Here is a 27,965-nt window from a genome sequence, read left to right as displayed (position 1 = left end):
TATTTCCCCATTAAAAATAAAGGCTATTGTATATTTCCACCAGAGGTTATTCACGGGGGAACTTCGAAGGGCTATTTTGGGTCCTGTTGAAGCTTTGTTACAGCACAGCAAATAACCAAGAAAGGCACAGGCATGGCATCCATATAAAAACTTTATTTCAAAATGTACAAGTAATCCAAAAGGGAGGCACACATCCAATGAAAATAAATATAGATTTTATACAAACGCCTCGAAACGCTTGCAAAGGGCCAGGTCCACCCGTTAGTCCATCTGGCTCAGCCGTGCTGGCCCCGATTAGCAGCCAAAAGTGTCCAGAGGTGTAAAAATAAACATGTTCTCGGCACTACACAGAGGCCAGAAACTGAATCCAAACCGTTGAGCAGTGCAAGACCCTGGAACCTGGTCAACAAAGGCAATGTCTGGTTTGCACAGTTAGCGTGGGGACAAATCAAATAGGCCACCCTGGAAGGCCCTTGTAGAGTCCAATGGCTGAAGGAACCCACCCTGAGAAATTAACTTTAAGGCAGAGGACCTGAGATTAGACTCTGATTGCCGACCAATTTGAAAACAGAGCTTAATCTATCACGTATGTATGTATGTATGTATGTATGTATGTATGTATGTATGTATGTATGTATCTGTGTGTGTGTGTGTATGTATGCATAATATAGTAATTGACTTTGATTCTGTCTGGGACATGATGGCTCCTGTTTTCTGATCGTCTTTAGCTGATTTCCCTAAGCATTGACTGGTCTGCTCTATTATTCCTTCCCAGCAGTTCTATCATCGATACCTTTGCCATTGGTTTCCTTGCTTGATACCAGAGTCTTCACTCCTCAGATAACTTTGGAGGAAATAAAATGCTCCGTATCCTTTTTTTAAGAATACAAAGATAAGCTTGAATGGCAGCAGGGTGAAATAAATGATTTGCCTTTTTATTTCTTCTTGTTTTCTGTCCCTAACATATTAGGAGAGAGAGTCTGTAACAAATTTTATTTTACCCGGAATAAAGATGAGGGCTAAAATACAAAGCAACCTAATTTATAATTTGCAAACTAGAAGACTAAGCAGGAGTTTTCCAAATGTTGTGCTGCAGTTCCTTGACTTTAAAAAAAAGAAAGGAGGGGAAATAAGAAAATATAGACTTTTCATTTTTACAAAATGTTGATGAATATTTTGTATGGATTTTTTATTAAATTAAAAAGCTTTAGTCACTTATAAAAAGGGAACAATTGAACATGTGTTTGGAGAAAAATGCAAATGTGATTAAAACGTTTTTGTCTTTCTCTGGGCTGAAGTAGTCAATCTCAATAAAACCTTTTGTCTTCCAGGTGTACGGACTCATTGAAGGCAAGCCAATACTTTGGCGTTTCTTATAACATAAAATCCATAGGAGAAGCCTGGGAGCTCAAGGCTTTGTCCGGGAACAAGAGGCTTTTCCTGCAAAACTGGCAGCGTCTCATCACTGGGCATTTTTAGGAGATGGCCATTCAGCTGCACAGACCTGCAAGAGGGAAAAGTCGCCTTATAAATTCACATTTAAACTGTAAAAAAAGCTGTGAGCTGTGGGAAACAATGTCGGTTGGTCAACACCAGGGTTTCTCAGAATGGCAAATTTAGGATTTATTTATTTATTTGTTTATTTTTATTTATTCTTTGTCCAATATACAATACATATGGAAGAGTATAGACATTAAGTAATATATATAAAGATAGAAAGTAAAAAAAGAAGAGAAGTAGATGGGAGGGAGAGAATATATATGATATATATATATATAATATACAGTATATATAACCCAAACTCAGAACAATCTATATATGATATATGATATGGATATAGGACGTGAAGACTTCAGCTCCCAGAATTCCATGGAGTGGAATAGCCAGACATCTTTACATAGTGAAGGTTTGAGTAAATGGATCTGGATTTTGTAAGAGGTTTGTAGGGCTGAGAAAGTAATTAAAGCACGTCCAAGGTTTATTAACTAACTACTAACAAGGAAATTTAAGCAACTGCTTTAATTTCAACCGCAGAAACGTTAGGGGGTTATCAATAAGTACAAACTAAATATAATCTGCTCTCATCTTGATTTTAATTTTTTTTGTATTTATTTTATGTTGTCAAGTACATATTGATAGTATATTAAGATATAACAATGTTTATGTACATGATACTAGTAAGAAAGAAACTTTAGGACAGGGGACGGAAGGCACGCTGGAGCACCTATGCACGCCCGTTACTGACCTCTTAGGAATCGGGAGAGGTCAACAGTGGAGAGTCTAATGGAGGGGTGAGCTACTGCCCGGACGGGGGAGAACGCAGTGGGGTAATGAAAATGGAGCTCCACCCCAGAGCCCCCAATTTGCACTGAAAGAGGTTGAAACAAAATGCATAAGCCATGGGCCCACGGCCACAGTGTGGTAGTAAAAATTTGGGTAGCACATCACTGGCCATAAGTCACTATTTTCAGTGCCGTTGTAACTTTGAACAATCACTAAATGAATGGCTGTAAGTTGAGGACTACCTGTAGACAACTTGCTAGGAATGAATCCCTTTGAATTTCTTAGAATGACCTACAAAACTGAAGAGTTACTTATTTTCAATTTTTTTAAAAAAAATAAATTTTATTAATTTTTAATAATAACAGATACACACTACATAAAAGACTCCCACCACCCAACACCATCAATTCAGACCCCTCCTCCAAAATGTACTTTTTAATATTGTTTTACACCAAGAACATTACCATATTTACAAATTATAGAGTGATTCCAGTTTATTCTTTTTAACTTGATCTTGAATGCTACTTAACCATAAAACCTCTAAACCTGCCCCATCGTCCCATCACTTGTTTTAATTAATAATAATTTAATAATAATTTATTAGATTTGTATGCCGCCCCTCTCCGAGGACTTGGGACGGCTCACAACAATAACAATACAATGAACAGTAATACAAATCTAATATTAATAAAAACTAAAATTATATCCCATTAATATTAAAAAACAATCAATACTACACAGTCATACCACTCTCAAAGGCTACAATCAGAAAAGGGGGGAAGGGAATTTTCAAATCTAGATAAACATAATACAGTTAATTCGTTCCGTGACCAGGTTCTTAAGTAGAAAAGTTTGTAAGTAGAAGCAATTTTTCCCATAGGAATCAATGTAAAAGCAAATAATGCGTGCAAACCCATTAGGAAAGAAATAAAAGCTCGGAATTTGGGTGGGAGGAGGAGGAGGAAGAAGAGGAGGAGGAGGAAGAGGAGGAGGAGGAAGAAGAGGAGGACACTCACTGCCCAGAGCGAAGGGAGCGTTTCTTTTCTCTGGGCACTGGCAGAGATTTATTCCCTCTCCATGTGCCCAGAGAAAGGAAAACGCTCCGTTCACTCTGGGCTGCCAAAGCCTCCTTAAGCGCCACCGAAAGGCTCCTCTGGCAGCCCAGAAAAGCTTGAGATGGCCGGGATTAAAGGGGGAATGGCAGGAAACTGGCCGGGCCTTTGTGCTGCTCTCAAATTTCCTAATTTCTTAAGTAGAAAATGGTTCTTGAGAAGAGGCAGAAAAATCTTGAACCCCCGGTTCTTATCTAGAAAAGTTCTTAAGTAGAGGTGTTCTTGGGTAGAGGTCCCACTGTGTGGGCTTTATGCTTCAGGATTGTAAACTTTCTTTAGATAAACTTTGTTTATTTTTTAACCCAACGTTATTTTCCCCAAACCACTACTTAGAACAAGGTGACAAGCGGAACTACTCACCGGGAAAGTAAATTATCTTCTCCGTAAGGTAGTAAAAGATACTCATCTATTTGCTTCTTAGAAAATTGAGTTGGTATGTAGAGGCGCTTGGTGCTGTTGTAGAGATTTAAGGCAAATAAAGTAATGTCGCCTTCTCTGTACTTTGGGCTGCAATGACAAAGCCAACAGGTTACCATATTTCGCTTCAGGGAAGTTCGCTTAGCTAGCAAAGCCCGGAAGATTGTGTTAGCACCTGGTCAGGGCTAAAAAAAAAAGCTTAGTAAAAGCTACGTCCAGAGTATCAGATGCACCCACATTTTCAGCCTCTTTAAGGCAGGAGAAAAGAGGCATCCATGCTCCGAAAGAGTCGGTCATAGAAATCACACAGTGCGAGCACGTTACAATACAGTCTGTGTTTCCCAACCTCAGCCACTTTTAAGATCTCTGGACTACAATTCCCAACATTCCCCGGATCAAGATGCCTTCTGCAGAATTCCAAGCCGTGCTCTGGGAATTGAGGCTGATGCGTTTGAACTTTGCCAAAGCTGAGAAAGGCTGCACCCCAGGAATGTTGGGAGGGATTTAAGCTGCCTCTCAAAAGGAAGTCAAGGCATCAGTGGGTTGAGTGGGAATTCTCCAGAGGCCGCAGTGAGCCCAGGGAATGGACGGATGGACCCTTAGGACAACGGGTGTGGTTTCCAATGTCTTCTGGGGAATTCGGTGCAGCAAAGTCGGCGGCCAGAATGTGAAATGTAAACAAGAAAGGGCCTAGTTGGCCACTCACCCATTGGAAGCTGGCGAGCATAGTATGAAATACCCTAACTTTATTCTTTTGCTGGGATGCAGTCAGTCAGTGACTCTGCTGTATCAGAGATGGGTTTGTTTTCTGTGACGGTTGTGATACTTTTTAAGGAAAAGGGTCTTCTGCTCTCGGGCCTCTGATAAATTCCAAGTCCCAGAAAATCACTTCCTAGTTCTCTACAACCCACTCTCTATTTTCAATCAAGCAGGACACATACATTGCAATGCAGAGTTTAAGTAGCAGATGAAGTAAAATTGGCAGTTTCTTTGTGCAAAACAAAGACAAATTCCTCGTGTGTCCAATCACACCTGGTCAATAATGAATCCTATTCTATTCTATTCCATTCTCAATGGTCAGGGGCTCTGAACAGCATCTGCAGAGTCGGAATTTCCCTTTCAATGCTTCAGTGGGGCGTTTTCATTCTGGACCCTTCCCCCTTTGCCCTCATCTCATTCCAATGCATCCCAGGGTGTCGGGTGTTGCTCTCCTTAGGGCGCCGGTTGTGGCTGCCAGCCCTGAACCTCTCCACCACCTTGGCTAAAGCCACAGTCTCGGGCCAGTTGCAAGGTCAGAGGGCTTCAGAGCAGACCGGCTGTTGCAGTGAATACGTACTGGTGGGTGTTTGTGCAGTGAAGATACACACGAAGCTTCTTTGGGTCTAAGCCAGTTACGGCCACACGCAGAACCGTGGAGCCCACCAGTCTCTTGTACAGCAGGGAGAGCCAATAGTCCTACAACAAGGGGTTTAAAAAAGGCAGCATTGATATGGGAACAGGTGAAAGAAAGGTGAGAGAGACACCATTCGATGAACCACTGTCTGGAGAGCTAAGGAAGATACGAAGAAATAAAAGAGACCAGATTCATTCTCTCACACCCAACTCCGCGTACAGGGGTTCACCACCATGTGTGCGAGAGAGGTCCTGCCCTTCACAGAAGGTTCCCACAATACGGCACATCGTCCCTACTCAGACAAGACCGTGGGTTTCTACATCATAACAGGCAGGGCTGAACTCTCCTTCTGGCTGTTTTAAGAGCAATGATCAATGTATTGTATAAATTGCGCTGTCTACACCAGGGGTGTCAAACTCATGTCATCATGGCGGAGTCATGTGCCATATCACAACTTTCCACCCCTGTGCTAAACCAGATGTGGGCGTGGCAGCGCATGGGGCAGGCGATTTCCGCCCTCTCCGGGCACGGAATTATGGCTGTGGGTCCTCACGCAGGTGGGATCGTGTGCGCGCACACATTTTCAGCATCTGAGGGGGAAAAGGTCTCTGATCTAGACTGTCTCAGCTCTATCTCGATTGATTCCGTTAATCGTGGGTCGCCCCCACTTCTGCCTCTGCCGTCGTTCCTTTGAGACAGGGGCCCCGGGGGCTACGGAGAGATTTGAGTAGTATTTTGTTAACCCAACAAGTACAACTTTAATTCACAGACATGTGACTCCACCTGAAGGGAAGCACATGTGCCTTCATGGCTGTGCATATAAAGGTCAAAGGGGGTGAATTGAAAGACTGTCTACACAATAGACAACCTAATACTTTGGCTAAGGGTCTTCTAGTGTGCAATTACTAATGCAGTTGTGTACGTACTGGCAAAGGTTCAAAGTTGGCGTCCACCAGTTGGTAGTTTCCTGCTCCATACAAAACCTGTCTCATCACTAAATCGATGCCCAATTGGGCTGACAGTCCAAGCTTGTCCAGCCACCTGCCAAGATGATAATAATAATAATAATAATAATAATAATAATAATAATAATAATAATAATAATAATAATAACAATGAATCCATGGTAGTAGCAATTGGTGCCTTAGATACAATTCCAAAACAACCAGAGCACCACTTGAGCACCAACCTACCCTCGGTCAAGAGCAAAAGGCAGCTTCCATTGGAATAGCTTACATCCTGCGGCCACATCCCATAAAACAGGGCTGTCAAACTCACGGCATCACATCATCCTGTGACGTATCACGACTTTCCCCCCGATTCGCTGTAACGGGTGGGCGTGGCCAGCACGCGATGAATACAGCTTGCCGGTTGTGAGCTTGACACTCCTGCCATAAAACATCAACACCTGCCTATTCCAGGTCCTTGGGAAGGATTTGACAGGTGGCTAATGGTGCAGTGAACAATAATCTTCATTATTGTGAAATATTACAATCTGGCCATCAAAACTACATGATTATGGATGAAACATGAACACAAGAACAATCTGAGGTTAGTTGGGGGAAAGATCAGAAGCAACCTGAGAAAATATTATTTTGCTGAAAGAATAGTAGATGCTTGGAACAAACTTCCAGCAGATGTGGTTGGTCAATCCACAGGAACTGAATTTAAACATGCCTGGGATAAACATAGATCCACCCTAAGATCAAATACAGGAAATAGTATAAGGGCAGACTAGACGGACCAGGAGGTCTTTTTCTGCCGTCAATCTTCTATGTTTCTATGTCTCTAACATGCAACAGTGATACCCACTGGCATCGGAGCATTTAGTACCACGTCCAAGAATTTTACATCAAGAAACTGCAGCTTCCTGCAATAACACCAGCAGAACTGCACAAAACATTTTAAGGAGGTGCTTGGTTGATACCTAGGATGCTGTCAGCAACGCGTATCAACCATCAGTACCATTCAATGATATTTGTGATATATTTTAAATGTTCAGTTGAAATGAGCTTCATGTTTAATGAATAAACAATAACAATGCGCAAACCTTTCATCCCAAGAGTTTTAAGGCCATTCAGATGAAGGGACATGGGACTGTTCTAGCTACAGCAGGGGGACATTTTAGAGAAATAGCTCCCAAAAAACTAGAACAATATAGCTAAACTGGTGTCCTTCAATCATCTACCAGAGTTTGTTCTGGATATTGTTTAATCATCGTGGTGTAACTGACCATATTGTAATGGTATCTGAGAGACATAATAGTGGTTTGCAAAGCTCTGGTCCATCAAATGAAAGGCAGCAAACAGACAGAAAATGATATCCCCTGCCCTTCGGTGCTTATGCCTGTTTTGTCTCTCAGCCCAGAAACCTGTAGGACTGTAGAACTCTACACCAATACACCAGGACATATTAGGATTAGGCTTAATAGAAATAGGCTTTTGGGGGGTGGGTGGGCAGGGGGCATTTTATAGATGTAGAAAAATGGCCTCTTTATACTTGGTCGCATGTCATCATGATAAGTATAGATGTCCTCTATATAGATATGAAGACTACCAGATGATTAAATGTTGATGTTCCTCAAAGATCATATTTTTCTGTCTGCTCAATGAAAATCTGCTACTATCATATATTGGCCAACGTAATTGTCTGGGTGAGATCCTGCTGTGCGACAAGGGACGGTTCTTTTAAGCCAGCAGTGTGATACTTACATAAAACCAGCAATGTAAGCGTTAGACAAATTAGGAGTTCCACCTCCGAAGGCTGAACTGGTTTCTCCCAGCCACACTCTCTTGTCTGGCACTGTGCTATGCACAATCTAAAGGACATAAACGAAGAAGAAGAAGAATTACGCATGTAGGAGGTTTCAGGGGTTTTGTTAGACGAAGCTGATGGGATACCCAGAAATCTTTGATACAACCATTTCATATACAGGTGGTCAGTGATGGGCTCCTACAGGTACAGTCAGGTACACAGAACCAATAGAAAAATCCCCCCCCTCCTATCGCAGTAAATGAGGTTGAATGTGTATAATCTTAGAAGAGCTGTGCGTGCGTTTGTGTACATACACAGTTTATATAGTAGGTAATGGATATTTTTGGGTGCCTGTGTATAATATGTATGTACACCTACGGCATATATACATAGAATTAAATAGTATAGTTTGGATGTTCAGTCATAGTAAATAGGGAAATTGTATCTCTTTGAGGTGAGGAGAGGCTGAGCTCCCTAACCCAAACTGTTGATTTGAGTAACATCAGGTTGGCCACCTTTCAGCCAGTCACATGGCCTTTAAGACACACCCCCGTCACATGATCGTCAAGACACTCCCACCTGGTCACATGGCTGGCAAGCCACACCCACAAAATAAGCCATGCTCGCAGGTGAAATTGACTGTCAATCAGTGTGGCTTCCTAAGTGGACTGTTTGATTTCACAGAAGTTTGATTTACTTGGAGTTATATTGTGTTGTTTAAGTGTTCCCTTTATTTTTTTGAGCAGTGTAATATTCACAGGTAATTAATTTATCTTTTCCCCCATAAAATGCTTCTTTGACTGGGATATATTCTACACATCACCCTGCAATTTGTGTGACACACTGTTCAGATCAGTGGTTATTAACCAGGGGTTCAGGACCCCTTTGGGGGTTGCACGACTGTTTTGAACGACTGTTTCACAATTTTCTCCTGGTGTTAGGAACTAAAGCTTCTATTCTGGCACCTTGGAACCTATTTTTACAATCCGACCAATCAGGCGTTTACAGTGGGGGGGTGTCCCTACGACCTTCCTGCCAATCAGCTTCAAGCTCTGTTGGGAGAATTGCTCGCTAGACTTATGGGTGGGGGTCACCACCACGTGAGGAACTGTACTAAGGGGTCGCAGCATTAGAAAAGCTGAGCACCCCTGGTTTGGATGCTGCTTACCTGAAGCACCTCCTCTGCGTTGGTCTTGAAGCTGTCCAGTATCTCTGGACTCAGGAAGTCTTCTCTTGTGGCAGTTCGTCCACTAATATAGTAACTGCAACAAATCAAAGACGCTGCTGAGGAGGCCTAAACTCCACAGGCCTTCATTTATACTCAGGTGTTCTACGGTATCTCCAGGAGACATGGAAATACATTTCGTGTAGGCTACCACTTTGTGAAAAGCAACAACAAAATGCAACAATCTCAAAGTAGATCCCCCAAATCTCCCGTTCTTCTAGATCAGGGGTGTCAAACTCGGTTCCATTACAGGAGAGCTTCTAAAGTGCTATATGGGGTGTATAAGCCTAAATGCTATTGCTAAATGTTCAATCCAATCTGTCTCCCCAATGCTATTTAATAGAATAGAATAGAATAGAATAGAATAGAACAGAACAGAATTCTTTATTGGCCAAGTGTGATTGGACACACAAGGAATTTGTCTTTGGTGCAGATGTCTTTGGTGCATAAAAGAAAAAGAGACATTTGTCAAGAACCATGTAGTACAACACTTAATGATGATCATAGGGGTCAAATAAGCAATGAAGAAACAATCAATATTAATAAAAATCTTAGGATACAAGCAACAAGTGACAGTCACACAGTCCTAAGTGGGAGGAAAAGGGTGATAGGAATGATGAGAAAAAACTAGAAGAACAGAAATGCAGATTGATTGATTGATTGATTGATTGATTGATTGATTTAATTTGTATGCCGCCCCTCTCCATAGACTCGGGGCGGCTTTAGATTTAGTAAAAGGTCTGACAGTGTTGAGGGAATTATTTGTTTAGCAGAGTGAGGGTGTTGGGGAATAAACTGTTCTTGTGTCTAGTTGTCCTGGTGTGCACTGTTCTGTAGCGCCGTTTTGAGGGTCAGAGTTGAAACAGTTTGCGTCCAGGATGTGAGGGGTCAGCCAATATTTCCACCGCCCTCTTTTTGACTCGTGCAGTCTACAGATCCTCAACACCCCCCACAAAAAAACCCCTAAGTGTCGCCCTCCCCTCCTCCCTCTTCATCCAATTGCTCATCATGCTTGAATTGCTAGATATGAATTGACTTACTGGTGCCAGGTGACAGAATCGAGCACTTTGCCTCCGGATTTCAGGAAACTGCAAAACAAGAGCAAGTTCAATAGCCAATTCCTTTTACAACATCTTGTCGTTGAATAGATATTAACAGTCTTGGAATTCCCAGCTGACACACCTGACCCACCTATTGCAAAATCCAGGTATTAGCCATACCTGGTAGCCTTGCTGCTTAGTTACTTTTACAGTATATCCTAGCTGTTTTTAAGAACCATTCACTGTTGCTATTTTGAAGTGACATTTGATGTTAATGAAGGCAAGAGGCAGTGGGAATGTGGTTTGTGCTCCAAATTTAGGACTCATGGGACGAAAAGAATTTGTGGGTCAGAAATGAAATTAACAAGGTAATAATGATGTAGGTTGAAAGTTTAGTTTGCAAGATCAAGAATGTCACAAAAAGGGAAACTCAACAGCAACAATTGAATTAAATTCTTTATTGGCCAAGGGTGATTGGACACACAAGGAATTTGTCTTGGTGCAGATGCTCTCAGTGTCCATAAAAGAAAAAGACATTTGTCAAGAAAGCTTGAAAGGTGCGACCACCGGGACAACATTTCAACCTGCATCATTATTATCTTTTTTCAAAGCTTGTTAATTTTATTTCTGATGCACAAATTCTTTTCGTTCTATGAGTCCTAAGTTTTGAGCACAAACTACATTAAGTATTGAACCTCATGATTCTTGACAAATCTATATTTTCACAATTGGCCAATAAAGAATTCTATTCTATTCTATTCTATTCCACTGTCTCTTGCCTTCATTAACATTAAATATCACATCAGAATAGCAAGCGAATGGTTGTTAAAAACAGCTAAAATATACTGTAAAAGTAAACAATCCCCCCACTCCACTCCAGCTAAGTGGTTCCCTCCCCAGAAAAAAACGGTTCAGGTTGAAAGGAAACCCCCAATGAAAGCAGCAAAAAATAGCTTAAGCAAACCATGGTTAAACGTTGCATCTGGTTTAGCTGTTTAGCATATCAACAGCACCAAATATTTTCATTTTACCTTTTAAGCAAAATTTTGCTGTGCTTCCGATTGGACCTTCCTAAGTCGGGGCCGTAGATTTTGGCATTTTTATAGCGGACGTAATTGTTCAGAAGCTGCCGGAGTTGGATGAAATCTTGACCAAGTTGGTGGCCGCTGATTTCTATTCCAGACTTGTGCAAAAAGCTGTTGGGCTCTGCGGAAAATATAAATACAGGCATTTGCCCAGTGTTAAGTCCAGTGGTGCTTCTACCTAAGGACGCCTCCACTTACGAACTTTTCTAGATAACAACCAGATGTTTAAGATTTTTTTTGCCTCTTCTCAAGAACCATTTTCCACTGACAAACCCGAGCCTACGAAACTGTAACCGGAAAAGGCAGGGAGAAGCCTCCGTGGGGTGTCTCTAGGAATCTCCTGGGAGGAAAGAGGGCCGGAAAAGGTGGGGAGAAGCCTCCGGGGGGCCTCTCACAATCTCCTGGGAGGAAACAGGGCCAGATATGTCAAAGGACCGGCCCATAGTGGCTCTGCTGGCCAAAACATGCCACAGGGGGACTGCATGATTTAACATACAGATGTTCAGTGCCCTTCCTCAAAACCAAGTCCTTGACATATGACCGGAATGGAACCCCAAGCTTCCATGGCTAAGCCCCCCATGCTTAAATGAATTGCACCCCACTTCACTTTCTCTGCAACCAGCTGTTGAGCAAACCACAGTTGTTAAGTGAACACACTGGTTGTTAAGCGAATCTGGCTTTGCTTGTGGGAAGCTGCATGGGAAGATTACAAGTGAGGATCCCACTGTGCCTGGGGTGGCAACAACAGTCGTAAATACTTGCCAAGCTCCCTAATTTTGATCCCGTGACCCTGGGGCTTCCTGCAAGGAAATTTGGGGTGGCCACTTTTTCCCCTGCTGCTGTAATTTCGATCAGTGATGAAATAAATGTTGACGTAGAAGACTTCCTGAAGACATTCGCTCATGAAACCCCCAAGCTCTGCACCTACCATTCCCAAGTTCCCAAGACAAGGTGTAGTTCTGGGAATTAGCATAATCCAAAATCTGCTGAGCGTTTGAATTGTCCCACTGGACACCGTGGTCCTTCCGCAACAAGGCATTGAGGCCAAAGATCAAGTGCAGGTTGCTGCAATTGGCAAAGTTGTACAAAATGTCCAGTGTGCTTCCTGTTGAAGGAGGGAAGACGAAGCCGTGTTAATTAAAAGACATCATGTATGCACAGGAGATCTAAACCAATTCAATTAACGTGATAATCAATTTTTATTTTATTTCTATTTTATAGAAACATAGACGATTGATGGTAGAAAAAGACCTCCTGGTCCATCTAGTCTGCCCTTATACTATTTCCTGTATTTTATCTTAGGATGGATATATGTTTATCCCAGGCAGGTTTAAATTCAGTGACTGTGGATTGACCAACCACGTCTGCTGGAAGTTTGTGCCAAGCATCTACTACTCTTTCAGTCAAATAATATTTTCTCATGTTGCTTTTGATCTTTCCCCCAACTAACCAACTCGCAGCCCTGAGTCTCCGGAGAGGGGCGGCATACAAATCTAATTAATAATAATAATAATAATAATAATAATAATAATAACAACAACAAACAACAACAACAACAACTAACATTTATTTATTTATTTATTTATTTATTTATTTATTACTTGTTTGTTTGTTCCTTTGTCTGTCAATCAAGTATAGGATATTAGTTGATATAAACATAACATAGAAAGTAATGATCAAAGAAGACAAATAGGACAGTGGGACAGGGATGATGGGCCCCTTACAGGCCTCTTAGAAAAGGGGAGAGGTCGACTGTAGAGAATCTGAGGTTGAAGATTTTGGGGTTTGGGGGAAGAAACCACAGAGTCAGGTAGTGAATTCCAGGCATTGATCCCTCTGTTGCAGAAGTCGTATTTTCTGCAGTCGAGTTTGGAGCAGTTTAAATTCAGTTTGAATCTGTGACGTGCTCGTGTGTTGTTTGAAAGTGGTGCTGCATTTGGCCTGCATGGTGAAAAACCCACCTTTTGGTCAATGGCTTCTCTTTAACAAGAATTCCACCACAACAATGCTGGCCTTATTATGATTTTTTCTCTCTCTCTATGAAGCATCTGTTTAATTTTTTTAAAAAAATCTGATTGGTCTTTTTAGTCCTGAAATATTTCCAGATACTATTTATGTGAAAGAGCATTTTAGTACAAATTGAAGTTCTGCTTAAACACCCAGGAAGACTCCTCGGGGGTCAAACCAATCTACATATTATTCTACTGGCACATTCACAGCCCTCAGATAAAGGATTTTCCTGTCCAGTCACGTCCGGCCTTCGAGGGCAGCTCACCTTTCCGCTCCTTAACCGAGAGAGCTGCCTTCGTATGAAGACGTTGTGACTACAGACCAAAGCCTCGCTGAACGCTGGGACCTTCCCACCAACGTGGTACCTGTTTATCTTTTCCCAGTTGCATGTTTTCAAACTGTTCGGTGGACAGGAGCCAGAAACGGGAGCTCACCCCGTTGGGCAGCGCTCAGGTTTCAAACCCGGGCTGTGACCTTTCCAGCTGGAAAGTTTACCTTTTCTAACCACTGACCGACACACCCTGGTTTTAAAAAGGGACTTTTGTTTTGCTTGGGTGCCAAAACGGCATGTGCAAAACTCAGTCTTGCCACTGTAAGCGCATGGATTTCTTGTTCTACAATCAGGTGCTTTGGAGAATGAATTGACCTCTTTCCTCTTTGTATCTAGTAGCGAGCAGAGGTCTTAAATCTCCCTTTACAGCTTTTCTTTTTTTTTTTAAATATTTTTTATTATTTTCAAAGTAAAACGAACAAAGACATACAACATTGAACACTTAAGGAGCTACTATTGCTCCGCTTATCATAGAAGTCTAACTAATAAAAAATATAAAAAGCTCTAACTGTTACAAGATCTAAGCAGAAAAGCCACACTTGAAGATTACATTATCATTAAATTTAATTATAGATTTTTAAAATTAAGATTGTTGATTGAGTTTCTTTATATATATATATATATTTGAACAAAAAATAATAATAATATACATATATGTATATATATATCAAAGAGCAATAAACAAATTATTAGTAATACAAAAAGAAGATAATATAAACACTTCTGAGTTAGTTATAATATAAACTATATAAACTATATAATTCTATCTTATGATTTTTAAGTAGTCATTTATTCTTATATGTTTAATTTTTAATACTATTTTTAACATTCCACCAATCATATACTTTATCCCAACTTCACAGCTTTTCTTAACGGCATTTGCGATCCACAAGGGCCTTACCTGTGAATGTGATGTTTTTATACCTGTTCTTCGCTTGTTCCCGGAAAATAAGGTTTTGCTCGAAAAGCCACTGAAACTGCAGTTGCGCTATGAAGTCCAAATGGGCAGTTTTGGATGCACAGATGTCCACTGTTGCTAGAGAAAGAGACAGAAGACAAGGAGATCTCGTCATTTCACTTCCAGAAGAGGTCATGACAGCTGTCAGCCTGGAGAGCTTCAAGGCAGGATGAGACAGATTCATGGACGCCAAGTGTATCACAGGTGGTGATTGAAAGGGATGTCCAAGTGCCGCCTCTATGTTGGTTGAGTCAGGCAGGGTTCCCTTGGGTACCATTTGTTGGGGGTCAGGGGAAAGGGAGGGTCTTGCCTTCTCCTTCTGCTCAAGATCCCCAAGGGGGACAACTGGGGGGGCACTGTGGGACACAGAATGTTGGACGCGATGGGCTTGGGCCTGATTCAGCAGGGCTCTTCTTAGGTTCTTAGGTTCTTGTTGAGTGTTCAATTGGAGCTGATGCTGGTTTAAGGAGCATGGAGAGAACTTCATCAGTTGGGCAAGTGACTCTCGTTTAAGGAGAAAGGGGCACCTGTAATTTCCCAGGAATAGTCAGCTCCCATTTCTCCATGTAAGATTTCTGGGGCTGAGAAGGGCGGGAGCAGGAATGGGCTGCTGCTTCTACGAAGGGGGGGCAGCAGTGGGGGCAGTGAACTGAACTTTTATAGCAATTGAAGAAAATTGAGCTACTTGCCTAATCTGTTATCCTACTGAACCTTCTGGGTTCAGAACAAAGCCTTCAAATATTCCTGTGCTCCTCCACAAATGATGCTGTCTGTCATTTGCCCTTTTTGTGGCCATGAAAATAATGGGACTTAATCCACTGAAAAAGAGTCCAAGCCCCTATTTGAAAACTTACCTTGGTTGGTAGCCCACTCCCACCCAGTCATGTGACCTTTAAGCCACCCCTGTCACATGATTGTCAAGCCACTCCTTCCTGGTCACCTGACAATCAAGCCACACCCACAAAATAAGCCACACCCACAGCGTGACAGTAAAAATTTTGGCAGCCCATCACTGGGTATGAATTCCATCATAGTTGGAAAGACCATAGCTTCCTTCTTCAAGTATGAATGGATTGTTAAGAATAAAGTGGTCAAGATTTAAGGCAGGGGAAACTGAAAATTAGAATAGAATAGAATAGAACAGAACAGAATAGAAATCTTTATTGGCCGAGTGTGATTGGCCACACAAGGGATTTTTCTTGGTGCATAGGCTCTCAGTGTGCTTAAAAGAAAAGATGCATTTGTTAAGAATGGAACGGAACGGAACAGAACAGAACAGAACAGAACAGCTTTATTGATCAAGTATTATTGGATACACAAAGGCTTGTGTGTATGTATCATTTATATTTGTACCCTTCTGCCCCTCAATAAATACTTTTCTCTTTGCCTGAACTACTTTTTGTTTTGTGCTGTGTTGTACTAAGTGTGAAAGGCCTCTTTGCAAACATTAAACGTTTTCTCTCCCAGTTCAGAAACCAGTTTCCTCCTCCTCCTCTTCTAGCAACGCAAACACAACTCATTTTGAACGAACAGATTGTAAAAACTGCTGAGCAGGCTCTGCCCTACGGTTACGGCTCACAAAAGAGCACCAGAAACGGTTGTTGACCCGCGGCCTGCGTGGCCCACAGGTTCAAAAGGGAAAGATCCTGAAAGGAAGGGACCCGGCTCTCAAGGAAGAAGCTCCGTTCCCTCGTCTGGAAGAGCAGGAGAGGCCATGGGGCCGTGACAAAGGAGACTTTGCCCTCTGTGGTTGTGTTATCCAAGAGACACTTTTAATAAGGAACTTCCCCCCTCCCAGGAAACGTCATCAAGATTGAACAAATTCTTACCAGGAACAATAACAGAGGACAGTTGTGTTTCTGGAGCTGGGCAGGTGCAGAGGCGAAATTGAAAGATGCTTTTGAAAAGGTAGCTGGACTTTTTTGGTGTTATTTGTTTATTTGTTTGTTTATTATTTATTTATGTAGTCAGGCATGTATAAGACAACAGATATAACTATAAACATGAACATGGATGCCAATAAATGGGGACATTGGGACAGGCACTGTAGGCCCAGTGGTGCACTTATGCGCACCCCTTACAGATCTCTGAGGAATGGGGTGAGGTCAACAGTCTAAGGCAGTGATGGCGAAACTATGGCACGGGGGCCACAGGGGGCACATGGAGTCATATCTGCTGGCACGCGAGCCGTTGCCTTAGCTCAGCTCCAAAGTGCATTGTGTGTGCCGGTCAGCTGATTTTTGGCTCACACAGAGGCTCTGGGAGGGCATTTTTGGCTTCCAGGGAGCCTCCGGAGGGATCGGGGAGGGCGTTTTACCCTCCCTTGGCTCCAGGGAAGCCTTTGGCGCCTGGGGAGGGCGAAACGCGAGGCTTCTGGGCCCACCAGAAGTTGGGAAACAGGCCGTTTCTGGCCTCCAGGGAGCTTCTGTGGGGTGGGGGAAGCTGTTTTCACCCTCCCCAGGCATTGAAGTATGAGTGTGGGCACTTGTGCATGCTCAGTAACATGTGAGCATGCGTGAGTGCCCACACTCATACTTCAATGCTCTTTCAGCACCCGAGGAAAAAAACGTTCACCATCACTGGTCTAAGGTTAAACTTGTGAGGGTTTGGGGAAGAAATCACAGAATCCAGGCATTGACCCCTCTCTTGTAGTTTACCCTGCAGGCTTCCCCCAGCCCTCTGGAGGCTCCCTGGAAGCCCAAACCGCCCTCCCAGGGCACACACATGCACGTTGGAGCTGAGCTGGGGCAACGGCTCACCTGCCAGCAGATATGGCTCCACCTGCCCCCTGTGGCCCCCACGCCATAGGTTCCCCATCCCTGCCCTAGGCACAGCCCAGGCTAAAGTTCCATACAGCCCGTGGGTGATACTGGGTTGCCAGTGTGTGATTTAATGCCTGCTGTTAATATTATTTTTGGTCTTCAGGGTCGGTGTAGGTTTGAATAACAGGAAGCAATACTTAGAGACTACGTACGTGGCCATTAATAAGCCAAATAGCATCCTACCTTGTTTCCTAAGGAAATCCTGAAAAACCTTCTCCTCGGGTGTTGGCTCCTGCTGGGGATCGAAGATCAGGAAGTCTCCTTTGGTGCCACCAAACCTCAGCAAGGCAGGAGACAAGCCTCTTGCTAAGGTACGGAGTTTCGTAGAGCTGGGGAAATGAAGACCAGAGATGTAAGGCTGTTTTTTCCCACCCAAACCTCACATCTTGCGGACCCTTCCATGGGTTTTGACTTAGCACATTGTGCTGCAAAAACTAGTGTTTTGACTGATAAAACCACAATTTATGGATCAATATATTGGATATCCTATGTCAGGTATAATCTATTCCTTTGACGCCGAACCTGTGGCACAAATGCCACAGGTGGCACGTGGAGCCCTAGCGGGGGGCAATGCAAGACATTGCCCTATGTCCGCTGCAGCGCATATGCGCATGGTAACCAGCTGATTTTCAGCCTTGTGGGAGGCCATTTCGCCCCCTGGAGGTGTCAGGGAAGCTTCCTGGAAGTCCCAGAGGGCAAAAAACCATCCGATGGGCAAACCGGAAGTTCAGAAAAAAGGACTTGTGCTGTTTTTTGCACTCTGGAGGCTTCAGGGAGCTTTTGGTATGGCCCCCTAGAGGAGAAAAAGAGAACTTCCAGTTTTCCCGCTTGGCTGTTTTTTGCACTGTCCCAGGTTTCATTGAGGCCTGTGTGCACGTGTGGAGACGGGGGGGGGGGATTGTGCGCATGTCTACTGTGGTCACATGTGCGAGAGCTAGCACACGCACACATATCCTTTTGGCACACGAACCCAAAAAGCTTTGCCACCACTGAGTTTGGAGCAGTTTACTATTACATTTATTTATTATTTAGATTTGTATGCTGCCCCTCTCCGAAGACATGGTCGTGTATTGCTGTGGTTGAAGGTGAATTAGTCACTAACAGGAAGGACATTTTGGTAAATGATTTTATGAGCTCCATTTAGATCAGATCGGAGGTGGAGTAGTTGTAGTAAATTGTCTAATCCCTGTACGTCAAGTCTGGTGGAGTGGAGGAGGGAAGGACTCTTCTTCTGAAATATTTCTGGACTCTCTGATACACAGTGTGGGTTCCAGACAGCTGAGCTGTATTCCAGAATTGGTCTAACAAATGTTTTGCAAGCTTTGGTGCCAGAGAAGGGACTGCGAAAGATCAGGGAAACAACTCTTAGTGCTTTTTCTTGGCAATGCTGTTTCCGTGGCTCTAGCACTTAGGTCACTGGGTATGAGTCCTACATGAGTGTGACATGACCACATAAGTCAAGGAAGCAGGCCAGATTCTTAAGAGCTGACACCGTGGAGTCGTTCTGAGGCAGCAAAGTGACCACACCACTTGGAGAAGGCGGGTCAGCTCACCCTAATGAGAGAGTGGCGGGAAAAGCTTCCCTTTAATTGAGGGTTAGACGGAGCAGAGACTTCTTGTAGTTGCAGGTTCATCTGAATGAGGATTTAAGAATTCTGTCTGCTCTGTGACACAGGCAGCACTCGACTTGTGACCAAAAACGGAGTCCAATGTTTCTGTTGCTAAGCAAGAGAGCAGCTGAGTTTTGCTCCATTTCACAGAATTGTTAAGTGAATCACTGGGGTTGTTAGGTTAGTGACATGGTTGTTAAGTGAATCTGACGTCTCCATTGACTTTTCTTGGCAGAAGGCCGCGTAAGGCAGGGGTCCCAAAACTTTCCAGCTTGGCAGACTAGCAGAGGGGGCACTGGAGGGGCCGGTGGTGTTGTGTATGAGACACTTTACCAAATGCAGCTTCGCCTATGCTCGCCTACCACTCCTGCAGCCTGGTGCCAGGCCGAGGCTCAGGTGTTGGGGCCCCGGGCATAAGGTCTCCATTACCTTCGCTCTGACCTAAGTGGAGCACACAACATTATCTTCTACTCTCTGTGATTCTCTATGGAGAGTGTCGCACCTTGTGATTCGTGACAAATGTCTCTTTTCTTTTATGTACATTGAGAGCATGTGCATCAAGACGAATCCCTTGTGTGTCCAATCCCACTTGGTCAATAAAGAATTCTATTCTATTCTATTCTAATTCTATTCTATTCCATTCCATTCTATTAATCTGCTACAATGTCCTATGGGTCAATGACTATTTCAGCTTCAACCGCAACAATCCATGAGCACACAATAGATACAAATTTAAGATAAACCTTACCAAACTCAATTGTGAAAAATACGACTTCAGCAATAGAATGGTCAATGTCTGGAATGCATTACCTGACTCTGTGGTTTCGTCTCCAAACCCCAAAGCTTTGGAGGTGAGGTGAGCAGTAGGCAGCCTAGCTGTTGACCTCACCCCATTCCTAAGAGGTCCGTAAGAGGTGCGCATAAGAACACCAACATGCCTACCCTCCCTGTCCTAAATTTCCCCATGCATGCATAAGCACATCAGGTATTCATAACCATGTTTATACATTCATGTATTCTCAACCATGTTTATACTATCTCTGTAAACTCATAAATGCTTGACAAATCAAATCAAATCAATAAGTAAGTAAGTAAGTAAGTAAGTAAGTAAGTAAGTAAGTAAGTAAGTAAGTAAGTAAGTAAGTTAGTTAGTTAGTTAGTTAGTTAGTTAGTTAGTTAGTTAGTTAGTTAGTTGATCTCATGATTCGGGGACTCTGCAACCACCATAAATACACAGCAGTTACCCAGCATCCAAACTTTGATTGCATGGCCACAGGGAGGCTGCTTGCAACAGTGATGCGAAAAATGGTCCTAACTCACCTTTTTCAATGCTGTTGTAACTTTGGTCACTAAGTGAAAGGTTTGTAAGTCACGAGCTGCCTGTGTTTTCCTCCCCCCTGACTGCTCTTCGTGAATTAAGGCTGGGCGACTTCTGTTTTATGGAACCTGCTCCTTTGTGTGATGTGCTACACAAAAAGGCAGCCCTTGTGTGTGAAAACTTCCCCTGTGTTGAAGAAGGTGTCTAACTCACCCCCGGTGTGAAGACAAGGAATGCGCCCTAAGAAACCCAGGAGCTGAAATTTGCCCACAGTTGAAAAGGGCAACAGACTAAGCAGAACCATTGTTTACAAAAACACAATTTGTCCCCTGGTGTTGAGAAGAATTACATTTCTATTTAAATTCCTGGATTGCATAAGCCTGTGCAGACACTTCTCAGGCTGAGCACATGCAAACTCTATGCACACGTTTGAATAGGACAGGACAGAATAGAATTATTTTTTATTGGCCAAGTGTCATTGGACGCACAAGGGATTTGTCTTTGGTGCATAGGCTCTCAGTGTCCATAAAAGAAAAGAGACATTTGTCAAGAATCATGAGATACAACACTTAATGATTGTCATAAAGTACAAGTAAGAAACCCAGAAACAAACAATATATTAATATAAATCATAAGTATACAAGCAACAAATCACAATCATAGAGCCACAAGTGGGAGGAGATGGGTGATAGGAACAATGAGAAGTCTAATAGTGATAGTAACGCAGCCTTGGTGAATAGTTTGATAGCGGTGAGGGAATCATTTGTTTAGCCCAAACCATAGACTCTCCACTGCTGACCTCACCCGAGTCCTAAGAGGTTAGTAAGGGGCGTGCATAAGAGCACCTGTGTGTCCACCGTCTCTGTCCCAATGGTTTCCTCTTATTAGTACCCATATCATGTATATAAACAGCGTTATACCTATGTATACTACCAATACGTACTTGACAAATAAAATTAATTTAAAATAAATAAATAAATATAGGAAGGTAGGGTTGCAGATCTTTGATAGTTTTAATATAAGAAAAAAAGGAAGGAAGCTATTATAAATACTTGGTTAAAAATCAAGTTGTTTCCTTATTACAAAAGTAAACACTCAAGATATTTGATAAGAAGTTTGAAACAATAGGTTTGTTTGCTGATCTACTCTTTATCTTTGTTCTTGAACTTGGAGTTTCAATGTTACTAAGCAAAGTAACACACACACACACACAAATGCATGGGTTCAGAGAATCCCATCTTAATTAATGCCATGAGCTTTGCATTCAGGTAACCTTGGAAAATGTTCATAAATTCCACTTGAAGTAAAACGTGGCTGCAAAATATTGCAAGGCACAACCAGGCAGGAGGCTTGTTGTAGGGAAGTGTTTGTTACCGGAAACTCCCTGTTTATATCAATAACAATCAGACAGAGGGGTGGGATAAGCATGTTCACAGCATAGCGACCTTTCCTTCGTGCTCCTCAGCCCTGTTCCCAGCTGAAGCCACACTCTGAGCATGCGTAGGAGGGAATCTGCATGTGGGAATGCGCACATGTGTGAAATGTCACAGTGCACACCGGTAGCAAACGTAAGTGGAACCAATACTTGGATAGGCCCATAGAATAGGGCAGTGATGGCAAACTTATGGCATGGTTGCCACAGGTGGCACGCGGAGCGATATCTGCTGGCACGTGAGCTGTTGCCCTCGGTCAGCTCCAATGTGCATGTGTGTGCCGGACAGCTGGTTTCAGGCTCACACAGAGGCTCTGGGAGGGCGTTTTTGGCTTCCAGAGAGCCTCCAGGGGATGGGGAGGGCGTTTTAACCCTCCCCCGTATCCAGGGGAGCCTTTGGAGCCTGGGGAGGGTGAAACACGGACCTATTGGGCCCACCAGGAGTTGGGAAACAGGCTACTTCGCCCTCCCCAGGCATTGAATTATGGGTGTGGGCACCCACGGATTCACCATCACTGGGCTAGGGAACTAATTAGCAGACGTCCATAAATCCACCACTGTCGTTCCTTTCTCTAGAACTATCCATGATTTCTGAAATATGCCTACATTTCAAAATGGAAATGCATTTAAAGAACTCTATGCCAGATTATGGTGATTTGGTGAAGGACCGGTGTTTCCTCTTACCTGCTCCCAGGGAGTTTCCCTAGTCCATGCATATTGCACCCCTGCTCCTTGGAGTGTGCGCCCTCCTTCTTGGGAAATTGCTACTTCCCTGTACTCCAGGACAGTGTTTCCCAACCTTGGCTACTTGGAGATATCTGGACTTCAACTCCCAGAATTCCCCAGGCAGCAAATGCTGGCTGGAGAATTCTGGGAGTTGAAGTCCACAAGTCTTAAAGTTGCCAAGTTTGAAGATCTCTGCTACAGTCCATCACACAGCCTCCTCTCCAGGACTATCATCTCCACATCGCCATTCTATTTGAAAGACCACCAGAAGATAGGCCTTGATATACACTGCTCAAACCATATACTGTAACTCCAAGTCAATCAAACTTCTGTGAAATCAAACTGTTCACTTAGGAAGCAACACCAACTGACAATCAACTTCACCGGCTGTTGTGCACATTCAACTTTGTACAGAACAAAGTATTCAAGGAGAATATTTCATTCATTCAGATCTAGGGTGGGTTCTTTGAGGGCTCCCTTTGTTTTTTTTTTGAGCAGTATAGAAAACTATCATGGTGCAGAACTTAAGGTGTTCAAGGCCACTGGAGGAAAATCCATCATCAGCCACAGAAGTTTTCTGTCCAACCTACCAAACATCCCTAGACTTAAAATAACTTTATTCTCACTTTAAATGTACAATAATCAGCATACATTAAAATGAAATGTCATTGCATAAAGCTCTCAAAGGGTGCAATATACACTACATAAACACGACCAAAATAAATGTATGCATATGCCCAGATACATATTATATGACACTTGGAGAGAACAGGATTCCCAAGCGTCTATCGCAGCAGCCAAAACACCAGGAAGGAACCACAGGAAATGGCAAAGTGGGTTCTTTAGCCAGGCAGATAATTAAGAGGGCAATTGTTGTAGGAAGATAATTACAAAGGATGTTGTCAACTCATTCCTCCTACGCCACTGCAGCCGAATTGTCACATGAATAAGGAGCACAGGTTGGCTTATATAACCATTCATTTATGGTCATTCAAAGCTACAATGAACAGAAGAACATAAGAAGGGCCATGCTGAATCAGGCCAAACTCATTGAGTCCAGCGTTCTGTGTCACACAGTGGCCCACCAATTGTCCATGGGGATCTTGAGCAGAAAGAGAAGGCAAGACCCTCCCTTTCCCTGGACCCCCAACAAGTGGTACTCAAGGGAACCCTGCCTGCCTCAACCAACCTAGAGGCGGCACATGGACATCCCTTTCAATAACCACCATGGATACACTTGGCATCCCTGAATCTGTCTCATCCTGCCTTGAAGCTCTCCAGGCTGACAGCTGTCACTACCTCTTCTGGAAAGGAATCCTATCAATCAAGGACCCTCTGGGTGAAGAAATATTTCCCTTGATTTGTCCTCACTTTCTCACCTGTGAGCTTTAGGGAGGGCCCCCTCGTCCTAGTCTTCTGTGATAGAGAAAATAATTTTTCCCTATCCATCTTTTCCATCCCATGCATAATTTTATACCCTTCGACCAAGTCCCCCCTTCAACGCCGTCTTTCAAGGCTGAAGAGACCAAGGCGTTGCAACCTGGTTTCATGAGGGAGGGGCTCCATTCCCTTGGTCATTCCTGTGGCCCTTTTTTGCCCCTTTCCCAGTTCCATTCTCTCCTCCTTGAGCTGCGGTGACCAGAACTGGACACAGGACTCCAAGTGGGGTCTCACCATCGATTTACACAGAGGCACTGAAAAAAGGGAGTTATGACCATTTTTCGGACTTATGACCGCTGCAATGTCCCTATGGTCACACGATCAAAATTCAGGTGCATGGCAAATCATGTTTATGACGATGGGAGTTTTCCAGGTCATGTCATCACCTGTGACCTTTTGACAAGCAAAATCCATTCGGACGCCCGATTCACTTTACAATCGTTTTACTAACGTAGCAACTGCCGTGATTCACTTAACACCTGTGGCAAGAAAGGCCGTAAAATGGGGCAGGACTCAGTTAACAGCCGTCACTCACTTAGCCACAGAGACTCTGGGCTCAATCTGTGGCCTTCAGTTACTAGATTCTCAAAGAGGAAATATTTTGGAGTCACCTCGAATTACCTGACCTGTGATTTGTGGATTTAGCTCAATTTCCTGGGTTTGCTCAGACAATGAGACACTTGAGGTTCACACAACCTCCCCCCCAAGCTACAAAGTAACCAGAAGGACGAAGGGTTTGTTCCTTGAGCTCAAAGGAAAGGAAAAGCAAAGGGGACAGTCAGGATTAGGGGCTTCGTCCCTTATTGCTGCCCTTCACCCAAGACCTATGAAGCCCCTCATGGCACTGGACCAGATCACCTGCAGGATTGCCTCCTGTTGCACGAGTCCCAGCGACCGGTCAGATCCCACAGAGTCGGCCTTCTCCAGGTCCCGTCCACTAGACAATGTCATTTGGTGGGGTCAAGGGGAAGAGCCTTCTCTGTGGGGGCCCCGGTCCTCTGCAATCAGCTCCTCCCAGAAATCCACACTGCCCCCACCCTCCTCACCTTCTGCAAGACTCATTTATGCCCCCAGGCTTGGGGTGATTAGATCCTTGCCCCCTGGCCAATGAATGTGTGGAGAGAAAGTGGGTTGAATGAAACAACTACTCTTTTTTATGGTTTTGGGTTTTTAAAAAAAGAATTAAAGTAAATAATTGGATTAAGATGTTTTATATGGTTTTATTGTATGTTGTGAGCCACACTGAGTCCTTGGAGAGGGGCGGCATAAAAGCCCAATAAATAAATAAATAAATTTAAAGTTACTTGGATGGCCATCTCATGTTTTACCACACTAGTGGAAGGTCTCACGGCTGAAGTTGCCCATGGAGTGAAAAATAGTTAAACAAGCTCTGTTTTGCTCTCCATGGGGTCACATCACACAGTCTTCTCATTATCTAATGGACTGCCATAAAGAAAATGGGGTCAAGCTATTCTCCAAAGCAGTGGTCACTGACCAGCGGTCTGTAGACACTGGTGGTCCACGAGAAAAATTGGGTGGTCTGCAGAAATATTATTTGCATTTGTTATATTGCACTAGATACTATTTTTTAAAAAAATAATCATGTTAGTGGCGTGCGGGATTTAAAATTATGAATCCCCAAAGGTTGGTGAGCCCTGCTCCAAAGCACCTGAGGGTAGGATGAGAAGCAACGGGTGGAAGCTTAAGCCAGAAGAGAACCAACCTAGAACTAGGGAGAAATTTCCTGGTGGAACAAATCATGAGTGAGTCTCTGGTCTAAGACTGTAATACTATAACAACAACAACAACAACAACAACAACAACAACAACAACAACAACAGAGTTGGAAGGGACCTTGGAGGTCTTCTAGTCCAATCCCTGTTTGGGCAGGAGACCCTACACTCAGGGGTGGTCTACTGCTCGGATGGGTGGGGACGCAGTGGGGTAGCAAAAATGGGGCTCCACCCCAGAGCCCCCAATTTGCCCTGAAAGAAGTTGAAAGAAAAGGCAGGGCGTCCTGCACAAGCCACGGCCACAGTGGGGTAGTAAAAATTATGGTAGCCCTTCACTGCCTACAATACTTCAGACAGACGGTTATCTAACATCTTCTTTAAAATTTCCTATGTTGGAGCATTCACAACTTCTGGAGGCAAGTAGTTCCACTGATCAATTCAGTCATTTTCTCCTTACTTCTAAGTTGCTTCTCTCCTTGATTAGTTTCCACCCATTGCTCCTTGTCCTACCCTCCCTCTTCTTTGTAATAAATTGATTAATCAGTGGAACAACTTGCCTCCAGAAGTTATTGAGTTCTTCAAGCCTGGAAGTTTTTAAGAAGAGTTTGGACAACTATTTGTCTGAAACAGTGTAGGGCTTTTTTTCTGCCAGAGCAATGGGTTGGACTAAGACTTTCTTTCTTTCTTTCTTTCTTTCTTTCTTTCTTTCTTTCTTTCTTTCTTTCTTTCTTTCTTTCTTTCTTTCTTTCTTTCTTTCTTTTCCTCCCTCCCTCCCTTCTTTCATTCCTTCCTCTTCCTTCCTTCTTTTCTGTCTTCCTTCCTTCCTTCCTTCCTTCCTTCCTTCCTTCCTTCCTTCCCAAGGCACTCTAACTGGCTAAATGAAACTTGGGGAACAACTTGCCTCCAGAAGTTATGAGTTCTTCTTCAACCCTGGAAGTTTTTAAGAAGAGTTTGGACAACCCTTCGTCTGAAATGGTGTAGGCTTCTCCCCCCCCCCTCCGCCTGAGTGGCAGGTTGGACTAGAAGACCTCCAAGGTCCCTTCCAACTCTTGCCTTTCTGTTTATTAGGTTACGCTTTCCTGGCTCCAGCGGCTTTAAACGCAAACTCCTTTTTCTGGTATTAGATTAGAATAGAATAGAATAGAATAGCATAGAATAGAATTTTATTGGCCAAGTGTGATTGGACACACAAGGAATTTGTCTTTGGTGCAGATGCTCTCAGTGTGCATAAAATAAAAAGAGACATTTGTCAAGAATCACGTGGTACAACACTGAATGATTGTCACAGGGGTCAAATAAGCAATGAAGAAACAATCAATATTAATAAAAATCTTAGGATATAAGCAACAAGTGACAGTCACACAGTCCTAAGTGGGAGGAAAAGGATGATAGGAATGATGAGAAAAAACTAGTAATAATAGAAGTGCAGACTTAGTAAAAAATCTGACAGTGTTGAGGGAATGATTTGTTTAGCAGAGTGATGTCATTCGGAGAAAAAGTGTTCTTGTGCCTAGTTGTCTTGGTGTGCAGGGCTCTGTAGTGATGATTTGAGAGTTGGAGTTGAAACAGTTTAGAATAGAGTAGAATAGAGTAGAATAGAATAGAATAGAACAGAATAGAATTTTATTGGCCAAGAGTGATTGGACAAACAAGGAATTTGTCTTGGTGGTTATCTTGGTTTATGTCCAGGGTGCCAGGGGTCAGTAATGAAGAGGTACAACACTTAACAATTGTGATAGGGGTCAAGGAAGAAACAATCTATATGAATAAAACTCTTAAGCATCCAGGCAACAAGTGAGGCAGAATAAGAAAATGAAAGGAGAGCCAGCGCAGCAGGGGCTTTTGGGCAGCGGCGCCTGGGGGGGGGGGCTTCTTACCTACCCGAGGAGGGTGATGTACTCGGGGTGGCTGATGAGGTTGGCGTCGAGGGTGACGGAGAGGAAGAGCGGGCTGACTTTCCGCGCGGGCGGGAGGCTCAGCTGGAAGCTCAGCGCAGCCGCCCCGTCTTCCCTCCGCCCGGGCTCCGACGGACGCGCCCACCCCGCCGCCTCCCGGCCCCGCCAGCCCCGCAGGCCCAGCAGCGGCAGCACCAGCAGCACCAGCAGCGGCGGCATCGCGGGCACAAGCAGCGCTGGAGGGGGAAGCGGCGCCCGCTCTTCTCTCGGCCTCTCTCGGCCAGTGCAGCGACGCCCGACGCCCGCCGTCCAGTGCTGCGCTGAGGCGGAGGAGGCGCCCGCCCACGGCCCGGACGGAGGTGCGCTCGCCTCGCCCCTTCG

The 27,965-nt window shown here is 43.8% G+C and overlaps 1 protein-coding gene across 1 annotated transcript; it reads right to left on the bottom strand.

The window, feature by feature from the left end:
* Positions 1-133: 133 nt before the first annotated feature.
* Positions 134-27,965, bottom strand: HPSE (heparanase). Its single transcript, XM_070758083.1, has 12 exons — positions 27,571-27,965; positions 17,614-17,759; positions 14,552-14,686; positions 12,238-12,414; positions 11,256-11,430; positions 10,225-10,272; positions 9,128-9,221; positions 7,917-8,023; positions 6,132-6,246; positions 5,149-5,267; positions 3,756-3,902; positions 134-1,504 (listed from the first exon to the last, which is right to left on the bottom strand). Exons 1-12 carry the CDS (start codon positions 27,801-27,803, stop codon positions 1,342-1,344), a joined length of 1,659 nt encoding a protein of 552 aa, XP_070614184.1. The 5' UTR covers positions 27,804-27,965; the 3' UTR covers positions 134-1,341.

Source organism: Erythrolamprus reginae, chromosome 7 (genome assembly GCF_031021105.1).
Source record: "Erythrolamprus reginae isolate rEryReg1 chromosome 7, rEryReg1.hap1, whole genome shotgun sequence".
Taxonomy (NCBI): Eukaryota; Metazoa; Chordata; class Lepidosauria; order Squamata; family Dipsadidae; genus Erythrolamprus; species Erythrolamprus reginae.
Note: the sequence above shows the minus strand (reverse complement) of the source record. Positions and strands in the feature narration are given on the sequence as shown.